The sequence below is a fragment of the Globicephala melas genome, chromosome 15 (assembly GCF_963455315.2).
Source record: "Globicephala melas chromosome 15, mGloMel1.2, whole genome shotgun sequence".
Lineage (NCBI taxonomy): Eukaryota > Metazoa > Chordata > Mammalia > Artiodactyla > Delphinidae > Globicephala > Globicephala melas.
Genome location: NC_083328.1, coordinates 16,788,422 through 16,815,437, shown reverse-complemented (window position 1 = coordinate 16,815,437; position 27,016 = coordinate 16,788,422). Strand labels below are relative to the sequence as shown.

Sequence of the window (27,016 nt, the reverse complement as noted above, 5' to 3'; positions counted from 1 at the left end):
AATATACGTGTCTGGAGTGTCTCAACCCTAAGAAAACAAACATTTAACAACAAAAGCAGACTGTTTTAAACCAGAAAGAATGCAAAGAGGACTCTCCCAACACCAGCTAAACTGCCGGCTCTCAAAGCAGCACCATCTCCATGCCTCTTGGGAGGAACACTGTATGTGTGAATCAGCACACTGACTGTGTTAGGAAGGTCATGCCAGAGAGCACTGAGGCCGCATCGGTGCCACGCGTATAAGAAATCCATCGATGCTGGCACAGCCTGTAAGCTCTAAGTGCAAAAAGAAAGGCTAGACTCTTCTTCCTCAGCTTCCCTGAGCCTGAGCCACACGGCTCTGGGGACCCCAGGGTAGCCCTGAGGCCTCACCTTATCAACCAGCCGCTGGGCAGAGGCATCGGTGATTCTGTTGAATACTTTCTGTACTGCGGGGATGCTGATCAGAAAGACGGGCCGCACGGTGGTGGCCAGTGAGACCAGTAAATGGCACGCAGATAGCAGCAATTTGTCTTGGACCTGGAGAGGGAAGAGGACATGATATGTCAGCTCACGACATCTCCTGTGAGACTGGTTATTAGAAGAACTTAGTGAGGCAGCCACGAGCTAAATATGGCTCTTGGATGCGAAAGTATACCACCTAGGCTCTGGCTCAAAGAACTTTTCCTATAATGACGCCCAGCAACAAGGCATCCTCTTCCTTGCCACATCCATAGCTCCTGCCCTCAAGCCAGGACCACCCCCCCCACGCCGCCCCCCCAGTTCCTCCCATTCTCAGTCGCCGGCATCTTTGAGCTCAGTCACTTCTCAGCTCAAGAATCTACAGTGGCTCCCGTCAGCTCTTAAATCACATGGCAAACTCCCTGGCATATCATTCAAACAGCTGGGGATTGTTCATCTCGCTCTTCTTGCTCCAATCAAGCCAAGATCTCTCCACGCGCCCCCCCGCTTTCTGCACTCCATCAATCGCACCAGGCTCGCCTACTTCCTTCACCTCAACATGCCAATCAAAACCTTGGTTCACATACCATTCTATCCCTTTCAAATTAGCAAAAGAGAAGACTCTTTGAAAACAGGACCTAATGCTAGTAAGACTGTGGTGAAAACAACACACCAAAGAGTCAGTGGCATGTAGAATAATTTAGGAAAAAAAATTAAATAACTTCCTAGAACCACAAAATATCCCTAATTTTTAACCCTATAATCCCACTTATTCTAAGAAAACTACCTAAAAGGACAAAGCTACATTCATGAGTACACACATTTCAGAGTTATTCATTACAGAGTGACTTTTTATCAAGCGGAGGCAACGTAAAATACCAGCAATGGGTAGGTAAGTTTTGAAACAACCCCTCACAGGGTATCATAACTCATTTACAATTACAAACACAACAAAAATTTACAGAAAACAATACATTGTTCTGTTAATAGTGGTACAGGATGCCATGTATGATTAAAACTACCCCACCCCACCCCAAAAAAAAGAAAGAAAAGAAAAAAAGTATATGCTTTAGAAATATAAATTGGTGGTCTTCTTGGAGGACGACTTAGAATCTATCAAATTTTACATGGATATAACCTTCGACCCAGCAATTACACTTCTAGGAATCTACCCTGCAAGGATGTACACACAAGGATCTAATTTCCATCAACAGAAAAATCATTATACACTCCCACTACAGAACAGCACTGGTCAATTTGAAAAACTGAACTTGCTTGACACGTCTCTGAGGCATACTGTCAAGCAAAAGAAGATATCTGAAGATATCTCTCCAACTATCTACAAACTTTTACGTATGCAGTATGTGAAAACAGGAAAAAGTCTGAAAGATATACAACAAACTGTTGACAGTGCTTCCTTTGGAAAGGAAAATGCTTTGAAGGTAGGGATTAAAGAGTACCATAATTTTTTAGTCTGTATATTTGAACAGTATTTTACTTTTTGACAATGAGCATGTATTCATGTGGGACTTAGAGAACCGAAAAAATAGTTATATTTGAATTTATATGGACTACAACTAAAAAGGAACATGAAATGACACATAGTTCTATCACAGCGGTAAGAATTGGGTCTAATGCTTTGTGGTATTTTAATGTTATAATAAACGGGTATATGAACAGAAGGACAGACGTGGAGTTAGAGAAAAGGTGCAGCCTTTGCTGTTTCAAGACCTTGGTGCTGATCAGGGGTGTGACTGCATCCATGGTGGTGGAAATGAGCGTAACAAACTGCTGCGTATTCTGCCGATGAGCCTCACTGCAGTACTGTGCTAGCCAGTGAGAGTAAGCCTGCAGAGCAGCCAGGGACTGAGCGTGCCTGCGAAAGGAGAGAAGATGTGATTTTAAAGGTTATGGTCAAAATACATTATCACTAAACTTTTTTCCACAGGAGGGAAGAATTTCATCCATCACATTTACTATTCTAGGACACGCGTGGAAGTGTGGAAACCATTTACTTGCTCACGTAGTACCTAAAAGTTAAAAACCCATCGTCTAAATATTGCCACCACTGCCTGGAACACAGAAGGCAGTTAGTAAATGTCTACCAGATCTCATTCAACCTTTCTGTGACACATGTGAGCTCAGCCGAGAGAATGGTAAATAATGAAAACAGAATCAAAGAACTTAAATGATAATGTGTTGACTTGGGAACTAGTAAAAATTTTATATCCATAGCTACAAATCAGGATGTAGAAAACTACCAGGAATTATAGCTTTATAAATAAGCATTGATATGAGTCTCTCAAGTTTAAGCTTCCATCATACCATACATGGTATTTGGCTAGAGGCTTGAAGTAGCAAAGACTATGTTTGGACTATGTTTGCACACACAACAAAATATACATCATAAAAGCTCACAATTCATCAGATAATAATCAATCTTTTTACAAGTGAGGCAGTTGTCTCAGAGCTTACAAAACACCAGATCTTCTAATAAACCTAAATAGGTTATTTCTCCCTTTTCTGAAAAAATTAGTAAGTAATCTTGGGGTGATACTTTAAGACTCTAAATAAATATACCATTCCCCAACAAACACCCATTGAGGAACCCTGCCTAAATCATTCTTACACTGGTGGTTGCAAACTAGTGGTTTTTCTTTCTTTTTCTGTTCATTAGCTGTATTCTTCTGTAAAAAACAGCTTTCCCTCCCTGATCTTTTTCTTTCTTTTAAATCATATGGATGCTTTATATTCAATATGTTGTAACTCATTATCATCCTCATTCTTTCTTGATGATCACAATGTCAAGTCTGACCAGGAAAAACCCTTTCATGCTAGCCCCCATGTCCTTTTCATATGTTCCTAACCTTCCTTACTGACTCAACAAGATTCTCCAGGGTCAACCTGCCCCAGACTTGGAGCATTTCTCCAAGGAACTCTGGTTCCTTTTGATGGAGAATGTATTTTAGAAACCAAGAGCCTGAGTACTAGAGGTAGCATTGCTACTGGAGTGTCACTGCTTCTAGGACCTTTCAGTGGATGTAGCTAGGTTATAGGCAGACACTATTTAAAAATCAAACTCAGTATCAACAATCCCAGGGCAAACTGACCTCAAGTGCCTCTAGATATGATGCAAGAAGGACATGTCATCTCCTATGCAGTATTCTTGCTAAAATGTTTAACCTCAATCGAATACAGAGAAAAACAACTACACAAATCCAGATTAAGATTTTCTTAAAAAAAAAAAAAATCAGTAGGATCTGGATCTCCAGAAAGCCAGTCTCTCTCTCCACCCCACCCCTCCCAAACATGCACAATTTGGGGAACTGGTCTAGGCTACAGGAGACACACACAATGTGTGATTCATTAGTTAGAACTCAGATCCAGAAAATGTATGTCTATAGATATATATGTAAAAAGGACATTCTTGGGACAATTAGGGAAATTTGCATAGGGAATATATATACATATACACTTAAAAATAGGAGACATACTTACATACTTACTGACATTACTGTATCTATGAAAGTTTTTGAGTGTTGATAATGGTATTATGGTTACATAGGAGAATGTTCCTAGGAGATACATGCTGAAGGATATACATGTGAAGTGATGTGTTGTCTGCAATTTATTTTCAAACAGTTCACACACAAAAAATGTATGTGTGTGCACTTGTGTACACAGAGAGAAGCACAAGAAAAAAAAAACAGCAGGGCTTCCCTGATGGCGCAGTGGTTAAGAATCCGCCTGCCAATGCAGGGGACACGGGTTCGAACCCTGGTCCGGGAAGATCCCACATGCCGCAGAACAACTAAGCCTGTGCGCCACAGCTACTGAGCCTGTGCTCTAGAGCCCGCGAGCCACAACTACTGAGCCCACGTGCCACAGCTACTGAGCCGATGCATCTAGAGATCGTGCTCCACAACAAGAGAAGCCACCACAATGAGAAGCCCAGCAGTGCAACGAAGAGTAGCTCGCCACAACTAGAGAAAGCCTGCATGCAGCAAGGAAGACCCAATGCAGCCAAAAATAAATAAATAAATAAAATTTATTTTAAAAAAAAAAACAGCAAATGTGGCAAAATATTTATCATTGATGAATCTAGCTTGAGAGTATGGTATATGGGTGTTCATTCTATTTTCCCCTTTTCTATAGATTTGAACTTTTTCAAAATAAGTTAGGTAAGAAAAGGTACTAAGTACCTTAAAGTAAGAAAATATTGGGAATTTTATATTCATAGTGACAAAGCAGTTATTTTGTATTTTATCTTTAGAATCCATTGATCAAAAAGTAAGTACCAAAAGTAAGGAGGAAGACATCAAAGTGCGTCTTGGGGTGGGAGGGGGCGGGTTCCTAAGAATTTCAATCAATCTATCAAACTTACAGAGCTCCTTAAAGGCTGAAGGGAGAAGCTCTAAAACTTCCTGAAATTGTGTTCAAGGCGTGTTTATGAGCAAATTAGCACTTTTCTTGGGAGAAGCTTTCTCTAAATTCTCAAAAAGGAAAGCAATATTTAAAAAAAAAATTTTTTTTTAAACAACCACAGTAAATAATACTCTTTCTATTATTTATCTAATTTGAAGCTCAAGAATGCTCTAGAACAGGGGTCAAAGACTTTTTCTGCAAAAACCAGAGTATAAATATTTCAGGTTTTATAGGTCATCCACTCTTGTTCAGAACTATTCAACTCTGCCACTGTAGTGCAAAAGCAGCTCATAGATAATACGTAAATGAATGGGCATGGCTGTGTTCCAATATTAACTATTTACATAAGCTGGCAGTGGGCTGGATTTGGCACAGGCCATAGCTTGCCAACTCCTGCTCTAGTCTAGAGCAAGCCTTCTGGGCAGTGTAATCTCTGGGATATGGCCCCATCTCCAGTCCCCATTCCTCTATCCCTCCCATATGTCACTTTCCTAATGGCTTTTCACCGTCTGTAAAGTTTCTCAAAGAGTGGTCCCTGGATACCCCGCTTTCAAAATCACTCGAGGTTCTTGTTTAGTATGTAAATACCCGAGGCTTATGCCATCCTGCTACAATCAGAATCTCTGAGGGAATATGTTTCCCAAGCAATTCTCCTGTACCCTGCAGTTTCAGTCACTGGTCTACAGGGTAAGAGTCATGGCATTCAAGGTGAAACACTCAGCCCTAACATGCCTATCCAGCCCCGCCTCCCGCCACACCAACTGCTCACCACATCCCTAACTGTGTGACTCTGGAACACTTCTGTGGCTTGGCTTGTGCTGTTCTTTCCTCCTGAAATGCCTACTCCATATACCTTCTGCTGCCAGCTCTCATCTGCCTGATGAATTCCATTCACTCCAACCACCCCGGCCCCGAGATATCATCAAACAATCTTTCTCTTTCTAGGTTTGGAGGTGGGAGTTTTTCATCTTTTCATGGCAGCCACTATAGTCCCTTTTTATCTGTAAAGTCATTTGGGGCCAGACAACAAAGCCTTTCTGAGAATACACGAACATCTAACTATACTTACACATCAATGAGATCAGGCTTCAATACTGATGGCACGGCAGTCTCAATGTTGTACAATTTTATCTGAGATCCGTACAAAGTGACTTTGACCAGCCTGTCGGCAAAGAAGAATATAAGAAAAAACATTCAGTTTATGGACTAAAATAGACAAAATGGACTAGGTACCAAGGTCTCGAGGACAGACTTTTTTTCAATCAAAAAGAATCCAGACGAGGTCTTCAATTTTATCCCAAAGACATAATCTGAGATGTGCATAAAGATTTATATACTAAGATACCAACTAAAGCATTACTTACATTGAAAACAATATAACACAACACAGAGAACATAATGTAACAATATATACAATAAAAATGATTAGGATGGAAATTTTTATGCTATGTGTATTTTACCACAATAACAAAAATTAGAAAAAAAGTGAATGTTTCAGGCGGATAGGTATATGATAAAGAAAATACAGCAAAATGTTCTCTGTAGAATCTATGGGTATTTCCTACACAATTTTTTAAATTTCTGAAGAGTTGAAATGGGGTGAGGGGGAGGGAGGCCACAAAAGTTTCTAAAATAGATTAAGGTATTTTTAACTTCAAGCACAATTCTTTGAGAAGCAAGTTACTGAGTCCACTGGTTGCCCAAGGGCTCACTATGTATCAGTACAAACGAACACTGAATACAATAACTAACAGCCAGCTCTAGTGGGAAATGGGAAATGCATCTTTCACTAGAGACAGACATTCCTTTCTGAGTAAACATAAACAAACCAACCAAAAAAACTAGAGACCTGGCTAGGTTCTCTCTGTGCTTGCTCTGTAAGGAAACCTGGGAGCAGGTCTGAGGGGGACGCCAGGGAAGATGGTGCATGTTTCTCTCCCCCAATCCAACAGTGAGGAGGGTCTCAAACTTCACTGAGCGTAAGAATCAACTGGGGAACTAATTACAAATGCAGTTCGCTGGTGCTACCCCACAGACTGACTCTGTAGCATTGAGGGGGGTCTGGAAATGTGCATCTTTGAAAAGCAGCCAGGGGACTCTGATGCATGTAGACCATACTCTGAAAAATGTTCCTCTCTGATGGTGGGGAGAAAGCAGGACTTTGTTACAAAACCACAAGCTTGAGCCACAAGTTATTCAGGGTTGGGGAGCAGTCAGAAAGACGAATTTCCAGTCAGTCAAGGAAATAAGGGTAAAAGAGCCAAGGGTTCTCAATCTGAAGTCCTAGGAAGCAGGGTGTGGTGGTGGCAATAACTAGGCATCAAATCATTCCCCATCAATAAGTAAGACGCCAATGCGCAGCCAGTATTTAATTCTTTAAGCTGCCCCACATTTTTCACATTCATACAATAAGTGTACAGCTCAGTGGTATTAAATATATTCACAACGTGCTAGCACCCCCACCATCCATCTCCATTACGCTTTCATCTTGTAAAACTGCACCTCAGCACCCATTAAATAACAACTCTCCATACCCCCCCACCCCGGCAACCAGCCTTCTATTTTCTGTCGCTATGGTTCTGACTACTCTAAGCACCTCATATAAATGAAATCATACCGCATGTGACTTTACATTCTGTTTCTTCATTCAACGGCATTCTTTAACGTTGTTCTACACTAAAAATGAACATCTTTTAATATTTCTATGTTTAGCAATCTTAATATTAGGGTTTTTTTTTATGTAACCTGTAAGTGAAAACACTGCTAATCACAGTGGCTATTAAGATCACACAGCCATAACAAGGAGGCTTCTCTCACACTTTATTCTAAATGAAGACAAAACAGCAAAGTATCTTTACGTACTGAGCCTGAAAACCTAAGCAGTGCAGAAAGATGTATATATTAAGGACCTACAAAATAGCAATCCAGGATCTCTGAACAGTCATTTCACTATGAAGTTGAAATGACTGATGGATATAATATATTGCTTAAGTTTAAATTAAATATAGATTTCAGACAGAAGGACATGTTCTATTCCTACTAACCATCAGCGGAAACAGGCCTAGTGCAGGAAAAAGAAGAAAAAGAACTTGAAGTAGAAGCTCTGTGGTTTGGAAAGAGCACAGTATTTGGACTCAGGAAACTGGTTAAAGTACCTGTGCTCCCACTCATGAACTGTGTGACCTGAGGTAAGGCACTCACCCTCTCTGGGCCAGAATTTACTCAGATAAAATGACAATACCTGTCCCTCAAAGTATAGAATGAAAGAAAATGTACAAAATTACTTTTGAAAATTTCCTACTACTGTATGCTGCTTTTATTATTATTAATCTGGTTTTTCAAGATTTATTTAAAATTCTTAGTTATCGCTGCTTTTAAGCTAAGAGTAATAGTTAAAGAAAAATCTGGCATGCAAGTAATTAGGCTTGAGCCCCAGCTACCCCTCATGTGTTACCAACGATACAGCTACTGGGTAAATGAAAGCACCAGGTGTCTCTCAACTTTTGGCTGGACCCACACCCACCCAGTTTTGATCGAATCAACTCACTGGTTACCTTGAAATGATCTGAAAACCTCCTGTCACTTTTATTTTAAGCATATGACTTTTTAAATGTATGAGTTCATGAGAAGGGAGGGGGCAGACTAGGTAGTAGGAAATGGTCTTCAACAAATGCAGCCGTAAACCCTGTGGGGGACCCTCGAGGAAGAAGTAGTAAAAGGAGCTTGGTGGTGGGAAGGCTGGGATCCACCCCTCAGGTCAGGCTTGGAGGCTGCCCAGCTTCAAATCCTCAGGACCCTAAGAGGACTGGAAAAACCAGTCCCATTCTAAAAGGACCAGAAAAGGTCCCACCTCTGGCCTCTGGCTGCCTACTCAGATAGTGCCTACTGCCTACGTGTTTGTCCTTTTATTAATATGGCTTTCTTCATGTCTCTTTATGACCTCACCTGGTTTCTTCTGAGGTTACTCCTATCTTTAAATATAAGATCGTCTATGAAATAACAGCTTATATTTACTGTTTGCTACATACTAGGCCCTGTGCTCAGTGCCTTACCTCATGTAATTCTCACAATAAACCTACAGGATACTACGTCCACTCCATTTTACAGATGAGGGACCTGAAGTTCAGAGAGGGTCAGTGACTGCTCCACACTCCCCTGTATGTGGCAGAGCCTCAATTCACCTGGTGCCAGAGCAGAGCTGCCTGGCAACAGCTGTTCCTCACACAAGCAGGTAAGCTGAGCTCCATGCTGTAACTGCCCACCCACCTCTCCACCACCGTGAGGGCGTCGCTGAAGCGCACGACGAACACGTCCCCGATGAAGTACTCGGCTAGGCGGCCCACAGCCTGCAGGAGGGAGCTCAGGTCTCGCAGGGAACAGTGCAGCCGCCGGCAGTCGTTCTCTGCTGTGATGTTCAACCTGTGTCCTGGAACATAACACTTCAGATGGTTTTTCAACAGGAAGAACATGCTTTAATTACCGCTACAGATATCTGCTCATCCAGGCAAGCTACATTCAGCAAAACCAATTTTTGAAACATAGCAACCCACAGGCTGCTTCCCAGTACCAAGCAGGGAAACTGGGCAGGCTCCACCTACAGCCAGACCCACATGCACCCCAAGGCCAGAGGGAGAAACAGAGACAACAGATAGCCCGGGCCGTGCTCACATGGACCGATCTGATCCATGACTGGATTCCTCTGGCCCCTGTGAGGAATGACACCGCCAATTTCACAGACAAGAAAACACACCCACGGGGGCCCAGTAACTTGCCTAACATGGGTCGTATTTCCAGGGCAGAGCTAGACTCCTAAGCTAAGTCTATGCGACTCTGCGGGCTTTCTGCAAATGGCCCTGGTGCAGAATGGAGTCTCCATGGGCTGACAGGGTTCAAAGAACAGGGTGCACTCAGCACTCCCCCCCAGGTTCGCAGGTAGCACCGTATGGACCAAAGGCATAGGACTTGGGATTCAGAAGACACAGGTTCCCTGCCACGTGCAAGCTCTGTGCCTCAGAGAGCCCTCTAAGTCTCAGTTTCTTCATCTTTAAAATGGAAGCAAGCGCTACTATCTAATTCACTATAGTAAGGGCTGAATTAGAATGTGTAAAAACCCTATGAACTATAAAACATTATTCAGTGTTTGTAATTAATAATGAATAACAAAGAGCTAGTGATTTTCTAAGGCCTGAAACTTTCCTTCAACATTTCTTCAAGTTGAGCAAGGAGGAAACAAAGATGAAGGACAACAGCGTCCTCAATGCAGCCACATCCTTGCCCTTTGGACCGCTCTCCCCACACAGGTCTACAAAATATATTACTTACTGCCAAGCCAGAGAAAGCGCTCTCCGTCTGACCAAGTCCTCCTCCTGCATCCAGGAGGAAGGAGGGAGGGGCAGTAACAGTAAGATCACTGCCACAGGGCACCTGCAATCCATCCACTCCCTAAATACTTTTCAAACCTTCTCCTGCCACTGCCACTTCAGGATTTTACTCTGCTGGAGGCAGGAACCTCCCCCCTCCATGGCGCTCCACAGCATCTTCCTAGAACCCAGATCTAAGCACAAAGCTCCCAGCAGGCAAGGTGCCAAACCCTCCTGGGGCTCCCTCTGGCCAAAAGGGAAAATCCCAACCTCCCCAGCTTCAGCTGAGGTCTCTGTGACTTCACCTCCTCCTCCGATCCCACTCTATCACCTGGACCCACTGATGACCCCCTGGTGCCTCGTCTCTGCACCTCTGCACAAGCTGGGGTCTCTGCCTGGAGTCCCCACGTCACTCTCTGGTCACGCACACCTCACGGCCCTCATATAGCCTGCAGGCTCACCTAAGTATCGCCTGTCCTGGAAAGCCTTCCCTCCCCACTCCCCCAACAGAGGGAACTCACTTCCCCTCCTACACCCCCCCAGGGCACTCCGTGCACGTAAGGAGATAAACTACTGATTTATAAGTCTGTCTCCTCACTGACTGTGAACTCCTTCGTGGTGAGGGGCTCTGCCCAGCAGCCAGCACGGCACCTGGTACAGAATGAGTGACCACAGATGTACGACTGAATTTGACACACACGACAGAGAGCTAACTAGAGCAGGAGAGAGAGTCCTGGGGGCCTGAATTTTCTCATACTGCCCTTGGGAGCATTCACTTTACTATGTAAACGTGAATATGGATAAGCGACACTGGTGGAGAAGAAAAAGGAAGGATGACACCTAAGAGACTGGGGGTGAAGCAGCAAGTTCGATGCCTCAGCTCCTACACTGACTTCCAAGTGCTGAGGCTGGAAGAGAGCCTGTGACAGCCCCGAAGGAAGGACAAGAGCCTGCAAAAGGGGACTCTGTGACCAGGGTGTTGTTACAGTGGGTCACACCCCAAGGAGCAGAAGAACAAAAGGAAGGGGCAACTCAAGGAGAGAGCCAGTGACAAAGCCGGTCCTGACCTGCCCGATCACCTGTCTGCTTGCAACACTCCCCGTGGAGAGCAGAGCCTCGGGGCAGAAACACGGAGTGGGCTTCTCAGCCTCAGGCAGCCCTGCCAAGGCCGCTGGGTGGGAGTCTAAGGAGGGTGGGCCAGCTCCCCTAGTCAGAGCAGGAGGGTGAGCGTCCCGCACCTCCAGCCAGAGGAGCCCACAGAATACACAGAACCAAGAAGTGGTTCTGGTCGTGCTTGGTCACATGAGAGGGAAAAATGCCTCTCTCCTCTCCTCTCCCAGTTAACAGGAGTGCCACAGTTACACACCTTCTGAATGTCAAGGATGTTCAGGGTTACTGCTATGTAACTGAAGCCCAGAGTAAACAAAAACCTGTTGTTCCACCTGTATGCAGACAACCAAGGCTTAGGGCTCTGTGGGAAATAAACCCTTAAGAAAAACACACCCTGGAACTGGATGGGGTGGTGGTACAGGCTTCAAAAGAGATGAGGCCAGCTCTCCTTTCAGAGAGCAACGTGGACAGGTTTCGAATCCGCATCAGTGCCCCCTCACGCTCCCTGCACGTACCCGTCCTCATCTTCCACCCCATCTCCCACCGAGCTCTACCCTGACGAGTCGGTTTCAACTTATTCACTGTACTAAATACCAAGAACTAGGTACCCTTAGGTACAACCTAAGAACTAGGTTCTTAAATATTTTAAGCATGAAGGAAAACATTCTGTGTTTCTCTTTTAAAAACCAAACCAAAACACCACCCTAAATCATGTTTCCCTAGTAGATGGTCATGAGACAGCTTAAAAGCCATGGTGACCAGGCCTGCCCCTCTTCCCCTTTGGCCCCTGCATCCACGCATACATCTGAAGCATGGCCTTCCCCCAGCCTTGCCCCTCCAGCCTCTTCCTGGACACCTCAACTGAATACTAGAGAGCCCAATGCCTCTTGAGGGAGTCTTCCATCTTTGGACAGCTTGGTCAAAAACACAGGGGTCTCCCTATAATTGCTCCTTATTACCCCTGGTCCCGCCCTTTGCGGGGAGGAAAACAAGCCTAAGCCTGCTGACACATGACAGTCCTGGGGAGATATGGAGAGAGGGGTCACACTCTTGCCAGTCTCCTCTTGGCTGAAATACACCCCAGGGCCCCTTCCATTCTCTGTGTCACCCTCCCTCGAGAATCCTTGCCATCCTGATCACTCCCCTCTAAACCTACCCTAATTTGTCTGACAAAAAGCAGTACCTAAAATGAAAAACAGCTCGCAAATGCTATGTGTGTCTTAGACTATTAGTTTGAACCATATGAGATTGCTGATATTTGACCGTTTCTGACCTAACAAAACTGCAATTCCATATAATTCAACTTAAAACATATGTGCCATTCAAGGTTCACATTAATCAAAATGGCAGTTGGCTCTTCCCTGCTCCATCTGCAAGGCAGACAAACATACAGGCAGTAAGTACCCTAAATCAGTCTCCAGCCCCTGCCCCCCAGCCTGGAAACCACATACTACCACCACCACCAAAAAATCATGCAGGGTGCCACACCTCAACCTGAGGGGGCGGGCTAGAGTTCCCGCTGTGAAAAGCTGTTCAGATCAACCCACATTTTCTTCTATTTGGCTAAGGCTTCGCTCCCTCCCTCCTCCAGTCAACAGCATAGAACATCCGCAAAGTGGAGCCTGCAGGGGAGAACACTGCTAGGTACAGCTTTCAGAGATAGAAAATATCACGGCCACACTGAAGTCCTATCTTACAGAAAGCAAGTCACCCTGCAGCTGTCTAGATGTACCTAAGCCACATCCAAAGAACAGCTCACTGGCAAATCACTGCCCTGGAAAGAAACATCTTAATGTTAAATATAATTCGGTCTTTCTTTCTTTTCTTTTCTTTTTTTTTGGGGGGGGGGGGTGGGGGAGGCTGGGAGACAAAGGTATAAAAATTAGCATTTAAGGTATTCCACTCTGAGAGAACAAACAAGTCATAAACGAACCTAAGCAGAAGAATTTAAGTCCAAAAATCTATATACTGTAGCTGGAGCAATCTCTTAGGCAGGGAAGTTTGCACAGCTAAACAGAAAAATTAACAGGGCTGCTTAGAGCAGAAATATTGCCCCAATGAGGGAAGATCTCAGTGAGGGGTGGCAGAAGCCAATCACCTACAAAATGGATACCTGAGGGCCACATAAGGACACAAATGCAGCACTAGGGGCACAACAGGGCTTTCAGGATTTCTCAGACCACAAAAGGGACAAACAGCGAGGGCAAAGGATGATTCCCAGGGGTAAGGGAGGAGGCACAGTGACTGATGTACCTACCACAGGGACAGCGTGTTTTGCCTTGGACTTTACTGAGGAAGTGGAAGCAGGAGGATCAGCAGAAGCAGAGTAAAGAGTAAGACTCCCATCTCACAGGCTCTGGAATTCAGGCCAGGAGAAGGTCAATGCAAATGAAAGGAATGGGCCATAACCCATCAGGGGAAAGAGACGTAGTTTCTGGTAAGAGGCAGTAAGCCTGACTAATATAGCATGGAGGTTATATGAGGGGTAAATGACCATGGGAACCAAGGAACAAAACGTACTCAGAGTTTCCATTTTTTAATAGCCTTTGCATTGGAAACTTGGCTTTTGCTTTGTCATGGATAAGAGAGCTCATTTTAAAACAGGAAATAAGGATTTCTCTGGCCTGAGAGGTTCTGCCACTGGGGTATATGCACCAAGGATCAGTGCTAGGGATGAGGTTTAGAAATGACCTGGAAGAGCCAAGGGCACTGTGAAATTGCCAGTAAATGGGCGGCAATGAGAGCAGGCATAGTATATTTCATTTAGGGAAAAATCATTCAGATTATCCTTCTCAGATAAGAAGCTCTAAGTTATCAATTATGTCACAGAAAAAGGACTTAAGAATCACTGCAGATTTTCACCTGAAGACCGACTCAATGTAATGTAAAAAAAAGTCAGCTACTAACACTGACTTAAGGTCAATTTTGGGGGAAAGGAATACAAGCTCGACTTTTTTTTTTTTTAAGATCAAGAATGTCTTTAGGGTCCTGAGTATATTCTAGTTTGAATAGTGGTCCTGAGGGAGAGATCACCATAGTACGATTTTTCCCAAGAATGGTTTCTGGAAACATCTGCAGCATTTGTACACAGTCAAATGTCCATAAATGCTGACAGCATTTTACAGGCGCATTTGCTTTGAAAAGTGGTCTTTTTAAAGTTCTGCATAAGCTATTCTTACCCTATCTACACAATCAGGGCCTAAAGCTGGGGCATGCCAAGTCCCATCAACCTCCTGGGGCCCAGTGGATTATTTAGAAGCTAATATAGTCATGGAAACAAGCCGTCACAGGCCACCAAGAAGGGCAGCCTCAGAAGGAGCCTCTTGGGGAGGCTCTGCCACAAATAACGAGCTCATCCAGGCAGTGGGCTACACCGTGGACAGCTCTGTGCCAGGCTGAAACGAGAGTTACACAAGAGAGCGGAGCCCGGCCAGGGCCAGGCATAACTCCTGTAAGGAAAACTGGGAGGAAGAGCGGTGTGAAATGACATACGTGTGTGTGTGTGTGTGTGTGTGTGTGTGTGTGTGTGTGTGTGTGTGTGTGTGTGTGTGTGTGTGTGTGTGTGTGTGTGTGTGTGTGTGTGTGTGTGTGTGTGTGTGTGTGTGTGTGTTTTCTCAGCTGGCAGAATGAATGTCAGATTTTGGTTAATTCAACTTTTTATCATTCCCTATTATACCATCTTGGTACTAGCACCAACAAGCCACGTGACCTTGGGTAAACTAACATCTCTGAACATTAATTTCCTCTTCTGTAAAACAGGAGAACTATTATTAGTACTTACACCTCACAGGCCAGTTGAGAGAATTAAATAACAAGCAAATAACATGGTGCCTGGCATGCAATGTGTGTTCTACAAATAGAAGGTATTATTTTATCATTATTATTAACAAAATAACCAAAAAATGCTAACCCTAAACCCCAAGCTGGTGAAACCTGCCAAGAGCAGGCCAAAATCTTTCCAACTGGCTACAGTCAGGGCTACTGACACAGGAGAGCTAACCATCCCCTAGGGTGAGCTCTACCAGTCCACCTGCTGCAGAGTTGCTCCCATGTCCTCCTGATTCTAAAAGCCAGAGAAGAATGAACCCGTCGCAGGGAAGTCCAAGACCATTTTTTTCTAGTGTACTAGCTGGCTTAAAGGACACAGAGAAATATTCTAATCACTAAGGTTTTTCAAAAGTCCTACCTCTTTGCTCCAAACCAGCTTCCTTTCTCTCACTGAGATGCCTCTTTGGAATATGCGGTCACAGCCTCATCTCTTACCTCCCCCAAAGCTCCTTTTTAATCATGATTTTGTGTGTGTGTGTTTTTTTTTTAATTTTCCCTGTTTAGAAATGGAGAGAGAGGGAGCAGTAGGGAGGGGGCAGTGGAGAAAGCATGTTCTGACAACACAGAAGGCAGTAATTAAATATCAGTCCAATTTTTTCTGAACATTAAATTAGAAAATAAAAGCCAGTTTACCTGATGCTGAAGTAACTATAAACTGCTGTAACCCCAGATAAACTTCTAAATTGTCCTGAAGAACTGGAAACTGAAAACAAAGAAACAAAGATTTAAAAACTAAAAAACAAAAAAAACACAGCATAAATGCAAATTGTAACAGCATTTCAACAATGAAAGAAGTACCTATGGTGGGGAGGAACAGGATAAAAACCTTTTCTCTGGGAAGCTTTATATGCAGCCAAGAAGAGGTGGCACCCTTCAGCACCTCCCACCCCCGGCAATTTCTACAATTGAAACCACCAGTTAATATTTGGAATAAGAAAGAAAATAACACACCAGTTTGATACTTTTTCTATTTTTTATTATTTTATTTTTTGCGGTATGCGGGCCCCTCACTGTTGTGGCCTCTCCCGCCATGGAGCACAGGCTCCGGACACGCAGGCCCAGCGGCCATGGCCCATGGGCCCAGCCGCTCCACGGCATGTGGGATCTTCCCGGACCGGGGCACGAACCCGCGTCCCCTGCATCAGCAGGCGGACTCCCAACCACTGTGCCACCAGGGAGGCCCCAGTTTGATACTTTTTCTAAACAAAGCACTGGATGCTGGGTATGATTATTATGATTATTATGTTCTTAAAAGAGGACATCAAGCTCCCAAATGATCTACACCTTCTAGAGCTCTGAGACAGGGCCCACCTCCGTTCAAGTCCAAGGAAAACCCTGCCTTTGAAAGAAATAGCACATATGCCTTATTAAAGTGCATGGCAGAGTGAAAAGACAGCCAAATTATTTGGAGTCAGTTTGCCTTACTCATTTAGCAGACAGGACTTTCATAACCAGAGCTCTACCTTTTCTTTCTAAAGCTGCTAACTCACCATTAAGATAAAATTAAGACGTTAATACGACAGGTCCCAAAGAAAGGCCGACGGCAAAATAAAATGGCTGTGCAATGCAAAGCTGACCCTAATAAATTATCTTGCCTCTAGAGGAGAGATGGACTTAATGAAATCTCCTCAAATAACAAACACCACTTAGTAAATGAAATCAGTCCTTATGACTAAGGATTCTAGCACATACACACAGGCAGAGAGTACCCAGCAAATAATTTGTCAAGAGTGAGCTTTACAAAGGCTAACTTTTCAACGATGTAATTTTTATAAATATATCTTCCACTTGGCTTAGCCACTTCTGAGCTACTGATGAAAGCATCAGTAAAATTCAAATTACACCCAAGAGTTTAGGAAAGAAAAACAGAGCTTCCAAATGTTGATTTTAAAATATCTGGGCGAAATGTTAACATTTTTAAATTTGAGGGTCAGTTATGGTAATTATTATTGTTTAAAATATATACACTTTATAATACTGGTGAGCAAAAAAGCCTTACTACTCGTGCTATATGCAGGGAAATAATTAGGCTCTTCGTTCCCCTCCAAGTGGTGAGTTACCAGTGTTGAGAAGGCGTGTGTGGGAAGGAGCTCCATCACTTTGGCCACTACCTCCAAGCTCTGGCGTAAGTACCGCTGCCACTCTGTCTGCTGCTGCGGGGCAAACACAGAAGGATCAGCTCTCCCAGACAGGCAGAGTCTCGTCATCTTCCCTGCCAACCTGTCCTCAACCTCAAGTCCACTCTCAGACATAAATATGTGAAGAAATAGCAAATGATGGAACCAGGTTATGTGGTATTTTAAAAAGGCTAAGCTAAAAAATTTTTTTTATTTTTTAATCCAATGAATTAATTTCACAAGAAGCTATTTCCTCAAAAAGCAAATGATCCACATAGAATGACCTACTTTTCTCCCTATTGTCATAGGAATAAGATATTTTTAAAAAGCCACCTGTGAAATGCTCAAGTCCCCTTTACGTCATCCCAGCTATAGGAGTTGGTTCATTACCTTCTGAGACAGCCCGTTACTAAGCACATATAAGTATAACCAACCACACCAGTGCCAGGCAAAGTATGGTCCTCAGACAGGCAGCATCAGCATCTCCTGGTGGTTTGTCAGAAATGCAAACTCTGTGCCCCCACCCCAGACCTCCTGAATCAAAGTCTATTTAACAAGCCATCCCAGTGATTCTTATCCAGGCTAAAATATGAGATGCACTGGCCTATATCAAACAGGTAACGGGAAGTGAAGCTAAAATTCACCAAGCCTCTACTATCCACCAGGCACGTGGTCAGTACATCCACATGTGCTACCCTCACATGTAACTGTCAACACAGGTCAGTTCAGATATATCCTTCCACTTTTGGGAGATGAGGAAATTAAAGCTTAGAGAAATTCAGCGACCAGACTTCTACCCCCATCCTACCCAGGGTTGCAGAGATTCAAATCCAGGCCATCTGATTCCAAGTACAAGGCTATTTTGAACCCAAATATGGCTTCCCTCAAGGTCTTGACCACACCACAGTGGCTGTTATTTTGAGAGTCATACCAGTGACCTGAAATTTTTTAAATGCATGGTGCTTAAGAAAAAGGAACACTGGAGTTGTGTCCTTAAAGACATTTTCCTTACAAACGCTGGGCACACCAGCATTATTAAATTCAAGATTGATTTTAAGAGATATCAGTTTACAAAATATATATAGTCAAAAGAGACATCCTTTCATTCTAGCCTTATCATTTAAGTATCTCTTTAACTATTTCCACCAGCATCCAGCTAGCTTTTATTTGTTGCCCAGAGTGTGGGTGCAAGGCAGGGGAAACAGGAGGTAGATGCAGAGTTCTTACTAACCCACTTTTCACTGTACATATGGTTTTCTCTACTTACCTCTCTAGTCCATAGAGGTAAATGCCTGTAAAACTTTTTTTTTACAGTTAATGAACCCAAAGAGACCAGTCGGATACAAATTTCAAATGCATAACTCAAATCATAAGACCACTCTGGCTTAAAAATAATCTCCAGAGCAAAAGGCCACGGGTTCCAAGGCTCCATTTCGATTCATACCACAGCATGACAATGAATAAGGTCAATTAGGATGTGCTGCTTACATCGTCATCCAGTGTCTCGTCATCCAACTCCTCCAGCTGGGCCTGGTTGTATCTGAACTGGATTCGATTCAACACCTCCGTGAGCAAGAGGACTAGGGCGTCTTCGTACCTATGTGGCAGGGAGAAATTCAACATCAGATGAAAGGAGGCTTTTAGCCTAGGATTTCAAAAAAGCCTCCTGTACTGTGAAGGGAATGGTGTCTGTGTTGGATCACCATACACAAGAAGCATCTAAACTAAACTTAGTTTATGGTTTTGCAAGTGCTATGTGAGAGTGGAACAGTAGCAGGGGTGTTTGTTTATTTATTTAACTATGTTCCAGGCACAGAACATACTGGATTGAACCTTCTTGATGGATTGAACCTTTTATCATTATATAATGTCCTTCTCTGCCTCAGGTAGCAATTTTTGTCTTAAAGTCTGTTTTGTCTGATATTAGTATAGCTACCCTTGCTCTCTTTTGGTTATTGTTTGCATGGAATATCTTTTTCTATCTTTTTACTTTAAACCTATTTGTGTCTAAAATTCAAGTGAGTGTCTTGAACAACATGTAGTTGGATCATGTTTTTTAATCCATTTTGCCAATCTTTGCTTTTTAACTGGAGAAGTTAATCCTTTACATTTAATGTAATTACCAGTAAAGAAGGACTTACTTCTGCCATTCTGCCATTTGTTTTCTCTATATCTTTTCTTCCTCAATTCCTCCAGTACTGCCTCCTTTTGTGTTAAATAGATATTTTCTAGTGTGCTATTTTAATTCCCTTGCCATTTCTTTTACCAAATATTTTTAAAGTTTTTTTCTCAGTGGTTGCCCTGAGAATTGTAAGTACTATATATAAATATCTATTAATTCAATGATTCAGTCCTTTTAACAACTGTGACAGGTAGGTGGTATTATCGGTACTTTTCTGATGAGGAAACTACAATTAACAGAAGCTAAATAAACTGCCCAAGGTCACAAAGCTAGCTGGTTTGAACCCAGAGCTCCCTAACTCAACATGTCATGTTCTTCTCTCTACACATAAACCACCAACAGGCTTGGAGCCTGCTCCACCCACTCCAGAAAACCTCAATTCTAGTCAATTTGTAAGAACACTTAAAACCTAAAAGGAGAGATGGAAAAAGCCTAAGGGAACAATGACCCTTTGATCTATGTCTAAGAATAATTTCTCAAAGAAACATGTGGAGCCCTAGGCTTGGATATTTCCCACATGTGATAAGAACCTAACTCAGAAGACACCATAGTTCTATGTGACAGTTGCTACCACAAGGGCCAACAAACCACTAATTTTCAAGAACAAATCAAGTAGCCTGAATGCTTGCCTGTCCTGAAATGTTTCTACAAGAAGTTCAGACCTCGTCTTACTCACAAGGCAAACCAGCCACGCTGGTTATTCAGCTCTCAGTGCCAGTCCACTCTCCACGTTTTGTGATGCTGGGACTCAGACTACACAACGCACATTTCTCCTCTGCCTGTTAGGCTCTGTCAACAGGGGCACTGGAGGAAAACTGGAAGGCAGAAGGAGGGGCAAAGGGACCCCATTCTTCCTGTGGGCTTGCTGACCTGGCCAGTGTCACCCCAACAATGGTCACCTGGCAGTAATAATTGGTTCCAGCTTCCACATTCCCCAAACCAGCCCCATCACGAACTCTCAGAGGTGCTAGCAGCAGCCAGGTTACATCTTCTCCTCAAAGGATTAAGTCCCAGCTCCCTGGGGCCTCTCCTCTGAGCTCCTGTGGCAGTTGGGTGATACCCTCTCCTCAGAGATCTGAGCTCTAGCAGCATGGGGGCCGTCCCTCTGATATTTGACATTTTAATGACACCAACACCTCTTTCCTTTGTACCGCTAGCCCTAGTGGTGGAGCTGCTTCCCACAGTTATCATCTGTGTTGTCTCAGTGGTCAAGGACATGGAAAGAAGTCATCTGGTGGGACCTCTGGGAAAGCTTCTTTTGTCTAACCTCTCCCTCTTATTCCTGCTGCCTGAATCACAGGTGTGATGTCTAGATTCAGCATCCATCTTTGACTATAAGGTGACTGTGGAGATGGAAGCCATGCCTAAGGCTGGTAGAACAACAGGTAAAGGGATCCAAATATTAACTGACAGGGACTTCCCTGGCAGTCCAGTGGTTAAGACTCCAAGCTCCCAGTGCAGGGGGCACGGATTCAATCCCTGGTCGGGGAACTAAGATCCTGCATGCCGCATGGTGCGGCCTAAAAAAAACAAACAACAAAATATTAACTGACATACCAAAACAAAGGAGACACTGAACATTTGTCAAGGGAAAGAAAATCAAGATTATCACAGATGACACAGATGTTGAATTATCGAAGATTTTTAAAGCAGCTATTATAACCATCCTCCATGAGGTTCTATCAGCTGGAAGGTGTTTTGGACTGAACTGTGTCCACTCAAAATTCCTATGTTGAGGGACTTCCCTGGTGGCGCAGCAGTTAAGAATCCGCCTGCCAATGCAGAGGACATGGGTTCAGTTGCTGGTCCAGAAAGATCCCACATGCCCTGGAGCAACTAAAAGTCCGTGTGCCACAACTACTGAGCCTGTGTGCTGCAACTACTGAAGCTTGCGCACCTAGAGCCCATGCTCCACAACAAGAGAAGCCACCGCAAGGAGAAGCCCGCACACTGCAACGAAGAGTAGCCCCCACTCGCCGCAACTAGAGAAAGCCTGTGTGCAGCAACGAAGACCCAATGCTGCGAAGACCCAACGAAGACCCAATTTATTTAAATAAATAAATAAATAAATTCACATGCTGAAGCCCTAACTCTCAGTGTGACTGTACTGGAGACAAGGCCTATAAAAGTTAATAAAAGTTAAGTGAGACCATAAGGGTGGGGCGGGCCTTAATCCACTTATATGAAGAGGAGGAGACATGAGGAAGTAGGAGCGAGTGTGCTCACTCTCCCCCACTCCCTGTTCATGCACAGAAGAGAGGCCATGTGAGGTCACAGAGGGAAGGCAGCGTCTGCAAACCACGGAGAGCCCTCACCAGAAACCAAATCTGCCAGCACCCTGATCCATGACTTCCAGTCTCCAGAAGTATGAGAAAATTAATTTCTGTTGTTTAAGCCACCCAGTCAGCCGTATTTTGTTATGGCACCCCGAGCTGATTAAAATAGAAGATAAAGGATAATGAAAAAGAAACCTGGAATTCAAGAATGAAGGGAAAGCAAGAGAACTGACAAATCTCTTGGTAAATACAACAGATTGCTTATTGTTTCTCTTAAGATCTTTAAAATATGAATGTTGGATGAAAGCAAAAACAGAACACTGTCTGATGGGGTTTTCAATGTACACAGATGTAAAATATATGGCAACCTCAATACAAAGAAGGGAGGGCAAAAAGATCTATATGGTGATGAGGTTCCTATATCACACTTGAAGTGGTAGTATGTTAACGTGAAAAATTAAATATATATATATATATATATATATATATACATATGTGTATATATATATATATATTTTTTTTTTTTGCGGTACGCAGGCCTTTCACTGTTGTGGCCTCTCCCGTTGCGGAGCACAGGCTCCGGACACGCAGGCTCAGCAGCCATGGCTCACGGGCCCAGCCACTCCACGGCATGTGGGATCTTCCTGGACCAGAGCATGAACCCGTGTCCCCTGCATCGGCAGGCGGACTCTCAACCACTGTGCCACGAGGGAAGCCCGTATATGTATTTTAATATACAGAGCAACCACTTAAAAAACTCACATAAAGAGATATAGTCAAACACTCAATAGATACATTGAAAAGGAAAACTAAACTTGTGGGAAACAACAGAGTCTCAAAATAAATGAAGCAAAAACTGATAGAACTGAAAGGAGATGTAGACAAATCCACAATTATACCTGGGAGAATTCACCTCTCTCTCAGTAACTGATAGAACAAACCGGATAAAGACAACATATAGAACACCATCAACCAACCTGACCTAACTGACATATCTAGAACACTCCACACAACAACAGCAGAATGCACACTCTTTTCAAGTGCACAATGAACAATCACCAAGAAGACTAGATCATAAAACAAACCTTAACAAATTGAAAAGAACTGAAATCACCCAAAATGTGTTTGCAGATCATAATCAACTAGAAAACAATAATGAGAAGACATATGGAAAATCCCCAAATATTTGGAAATTAAAAAACAAAGAGGAACCCAAGAGAAATTACAAAATATTTTAAATTGAATGGAAAGGAAAATAAAACATATTAAAATTTGATAAAGCTAAAGCAGTGCTCAGAGAGAAACTTATAGCATTACATGGTTAAATATACAATGTAAATACACCCATAGACCTGGGTAGCTCAAGCCACAAATGTGATTCCAAAAGCACCTCAACTTCTTCTGAGAGTTAAATAAAATTATACACATTAAGGTGACTACATAGTAGGTGTTTGTAAACATATGATGAATGAAAGAACAAGAGAACAAACAAATGAATAAACACGCAGGGACTAAATAAACAAAACTACAAGTCAGATAACTATGAAGCACTGAAGCACAGTCCTGGATAGCTTTTTCAACTCAATGAAATAACTAAGATTCCATTCCCTTGCTCTCTGGGGCAGTCAACAGCATGAATTTCTCGTAGCAAGAGCTAGAAAGCTACTGAAGCCCTGGTACAACCCTAGTTAATACCTTCTATTAACTGTATCAAAATGCCATGTGTCACAATGGCACTTCCTCTCTATTTAGCAGAAAAACCCACTTAGAAAAAAAGGGCAGCAATTTTTCTCACGCTTACCCACATTTGTTTATAGTCCAATTGAAAGTCACCCAGAATCCCTGGCAGGTCTATGGCCAGCACTTGCCAGTACTTTCATGACAAAGGGGTTCACAGGACATGACTCAATAACTTCAGGTTGCTTAACTCACTTCAGGTTTCCTCATCTTCCTGTAAAAATAAGTTTCTACACAGGTGTCTCCCTTCACATTGACAAGCATAGAGAGAAGGGAGTGAGAGAGAGAGAAAAGGGACGAGAACCAATACTTATTTACTGAACACCTACGGTCAGCCAAGGTACTTTACACACACTGGTTCATTTAATTTGCTCAACAACTTGTAAAGTAGGAACAACCATTCCCAAAGTACAAAGAGGAGAAAAGGAGACTGAAATTTAGGTCTTCCCACACCACAGATTCAAAATGGCAAACCTGAACAGTAAACCCCATTAGCAATTTTGTTCAGCTGGGTATGTTACAGAACATTTATTCCATTAACACTGGGACTCAAGTTCTCTTAAGTCCCCACCAGTTCTGACCAAGAAACTCTTGAGGATCCTCACTGAACAAGGAACATGCAGAGCTCCAATTTCCAAGCTCCTAGGACCAAAAATAAATCCATGTACATTTGTGCTTCTAAATTCATAGCCTACAATGCCTATCACTTTGTTGTGATGAATGATGCAAAACCTTTAAACCACAAGGGACAGGAACTGAATGCTGTCTCTGTGACTTAACCACACCTACGTTTTACATTTAAGATACCAAGAAAACATTCTTGACTACTTCCTGCAAGATCAGTTGCTTCTGAAATTCTGGCTCAAGCCACAAAAGCCCCCCAACTTCTTTCAGATACATTTTCTCAGTTGAAAAACATTTGATTGCATTTACATGCTCTTCATTAAAATGAATGTGGTAATTATCTGTAGCCAGTGCTCTTTATCAGTTGCTTCTGCAAAACAGTGTATCTCTAATATATTGGGATCTCTAATATAACCTAGAGCAGTGGTTTGACTTTCATTTAAAATTTTTTCAGGGCTTCCCTGGCGGCGCAGTGGTTAAGAATCCGCCTGCCAATGCAGGGGACACGGGTTCAAGCCCTGGGCCAGGAAGATCCCACATGCCGCGGAGCAACTGAGCCCGTGCGCCACAACTACTGAGCCTATACTCTAGAGCCCGTGAGCCACAACTACTGAGCCCACGTGCTGCAACTACTGAAGCCCACATGCCTAGAGCCCATGCTCCGCAACAAAGAGAAGCCACTGCAATGAGAAGCCCACGCACCGCAACAAAGAGGAGCCCCAGCTCGCCGCAACTAGAGAAAGCCCGCACGCAGCAACGAAGACCCAACGCAGCCAAAAATAAATAAATAAATTTATTTTAAAAATAAATAATTTTAATAAATAAATAAATTTTAAGAATAAATTTTTTTCAGTGCACACTTGTGTAAGCATAAGAGGTGAAAGGAAAAACATGTTAAGTTAAAGTTCAACTATTTTCTTTGCACACCTCAGCAGACTACACCCTTCTTTGTAGTCTACTACCTTAGACCACTAGAGGGTGTCTGACTGACAAGCAGTTCCCCAGAAGATGGTTACCATTTAACAGCATAAACCACAGACAAGCTTTGAAGGTTTGGGGTTTTTTTGTTTTTTAAAGGCATGAAAGTGTTATACATGTATGTTGAAAAAAAAAAAGTCATGAAAAATTAGAAAGCCTTATTTAGGATAATAATCAAATGATCAATGAGAAAAATCCCTAGTGCTTTTTTTTAAAATTGGAGTACAGTTGCTTTACAATATTGTGTTAGTTTATACTGTACAGCAAAGTGTATATATGTATACATATACATGAATGTATATACATATACATATATCCCCTCTTCTAAGGATTTCCTTCTCATTTAGGTCACCACAGAGCACTGAGTAGAGTTCCTTGTGCTACACAGTAGGTTCTCATTAGTTGTCTATTTTATACACAGTATCAATAGTGTATATATGTCAATCCCAATTTCCCAAATCATCCCACCCCTAGTGTTTAAAGTGGTCAGCAAGAACCACTGACAACTGTGACAACAGATGACAGATGCCTAGGCAGGCAAGACAATATCTGCAAGTGGGCTGAAAGTCTTTGCTATCCAGGGATCCTGTCATTTAACTCCACAGTCACCACCTCAGTCAAGTAACAGCAACATCTTCTATTACTTATTATTACTGTGTAGTCATTACTCTGTCCATTTATTGAGTGCCTAATACGTGATCGATAGTGTGCCAGGTATTTTATATACAATTTCCTTGAATCCTAGCCATTCTGCAAAAGAGGAAATGTGATTACCATATAACTTGACCAAAAGTAACACTGCTGCCATGAAGCAGAAAAGAAATTTAAACTGCACCACTGCTCCTTCTATTGGTGCAACAGTCTGCACAAGTATATATTTTCTCAATGGAACCATACTCTCCACACCTAAAGCACATTTGTACTGTGCTTTAAAAAGCATTTTCATATTAATCATGTATGTCCTCAGTTTATTCTTCCAACAAGCCTGAGATATATGAAAGAATATCTACCACTTAAATATAGCAAAATCAGGCACAGTCCCAGAACCAAAGGATGCAACTGCTCAGCATACAAGAAAGAGAATTTGGCGGAAGTGTCTTTTCTTTGAACAATCTCATTCAACAACACAATTACTCACAGTTGGCAAATTCACAAAAACAGGATCCACTGTTGTGTAAGAAGGTTTCTGACACACAAATAAACTACCCATAACCACATGTGACCTGACACCATAACAAGCTGGAAGCTATTTTGCAATCACAAAAATAGTTTTGGGAATGAAAGTGCAAATGCTAAACTTGGAATGCAAATACTGTTTCAAATTTTAAAAACACATAAAACCTCAGCAATGGAAAGGGTTTTAGAGGCTCAGTCCAACTCTCCCCAGTTGGGGGGTCTCCTCACCACCTCCATTTGGCACATTTCTGGGGGAGAGGCGTTCACTATCTCCACCATCAACCACTAATACTATTTACTGAGCATCTGTAATGTGCTGAGCATTCTAGATATATTAGCTTCAAATAATTAGATATATAACGACCACAGTGTACAGGAACCATACTTTCTGCCTGCAAACAAGAAAAAATGGGCTTGAGAAACGTGGGGAAAAAAACATTTCCCCATTTTCTGTTTTTTAAAATAAAATTAGAAGTACAAAAATGACTATCTCTGGACTGCGGGATTATAGATAACATTTCTTTATATTTTTCTATCTTTGCTAGTTTTTAAAATAAATATTTTTTTCCTGACAAGTATTTATTACTTTATTTGGGAAATTTTCAAGCACATACAAAAGGAGTGAGGCTATAATGAACCCCAAATTCCTATCAATTAAGTTCAACACCAATTATCAACACATGGCCAACCCACTTCCCCCTCTATCCCCAGGGAATTTTTTTTTTTTTTTTTTTTTTTTTGCAGTACGTGGGCCTCTTACTGT

At 42.7% G+C, this 27,016-nt stretch overlaps 1 protein-coding gene across 3 annotated transcripts in view; it reads right to left on the bottom strand.

Annotated features, from left to right (window-relative positions):
- Positions 1-27,016, bottom strand: part of XPO6 (exportin 6) — a 107,027-nt gene that overhangs the window by 14,364 nt on the left and 65,647 nt on the right. For 2 of the 3 annotated variants that reach the window (XM_030871585.2, XM_060284231.1), the window contains exons 10-16: positions 18,769-18,877; positions 17,224-17,316; positions 15,797-15,866; positions 9,132-9,291; positions 5,935-6,027; positions 2,172-2,316; positions 372-518 (exon numbers count right to left, since the gene is read on the bottom strand). In XM_030871585.2, coding sequence (XP_030727445.1) covers positions 372-518; positions 2,172-2,316; positions 5,935-6,027; positions 9,132-9,291; positions 15,797-15,866; positions 17,224-17,316; positions 18,769-18,877 — 817 coding nt within the window. The remainder of the gene's footprint in view (positions 1-371; positions 519-2,171; positions 2,317-5,934; positions 6,028-9,131; positions 9,292-15,796; positions 15,867-17,223; positions 17,317-18,768; positions 18,878-27,016) is intronic. The other variant, XM_030871586.3, reaches the window with a different exon arrangement.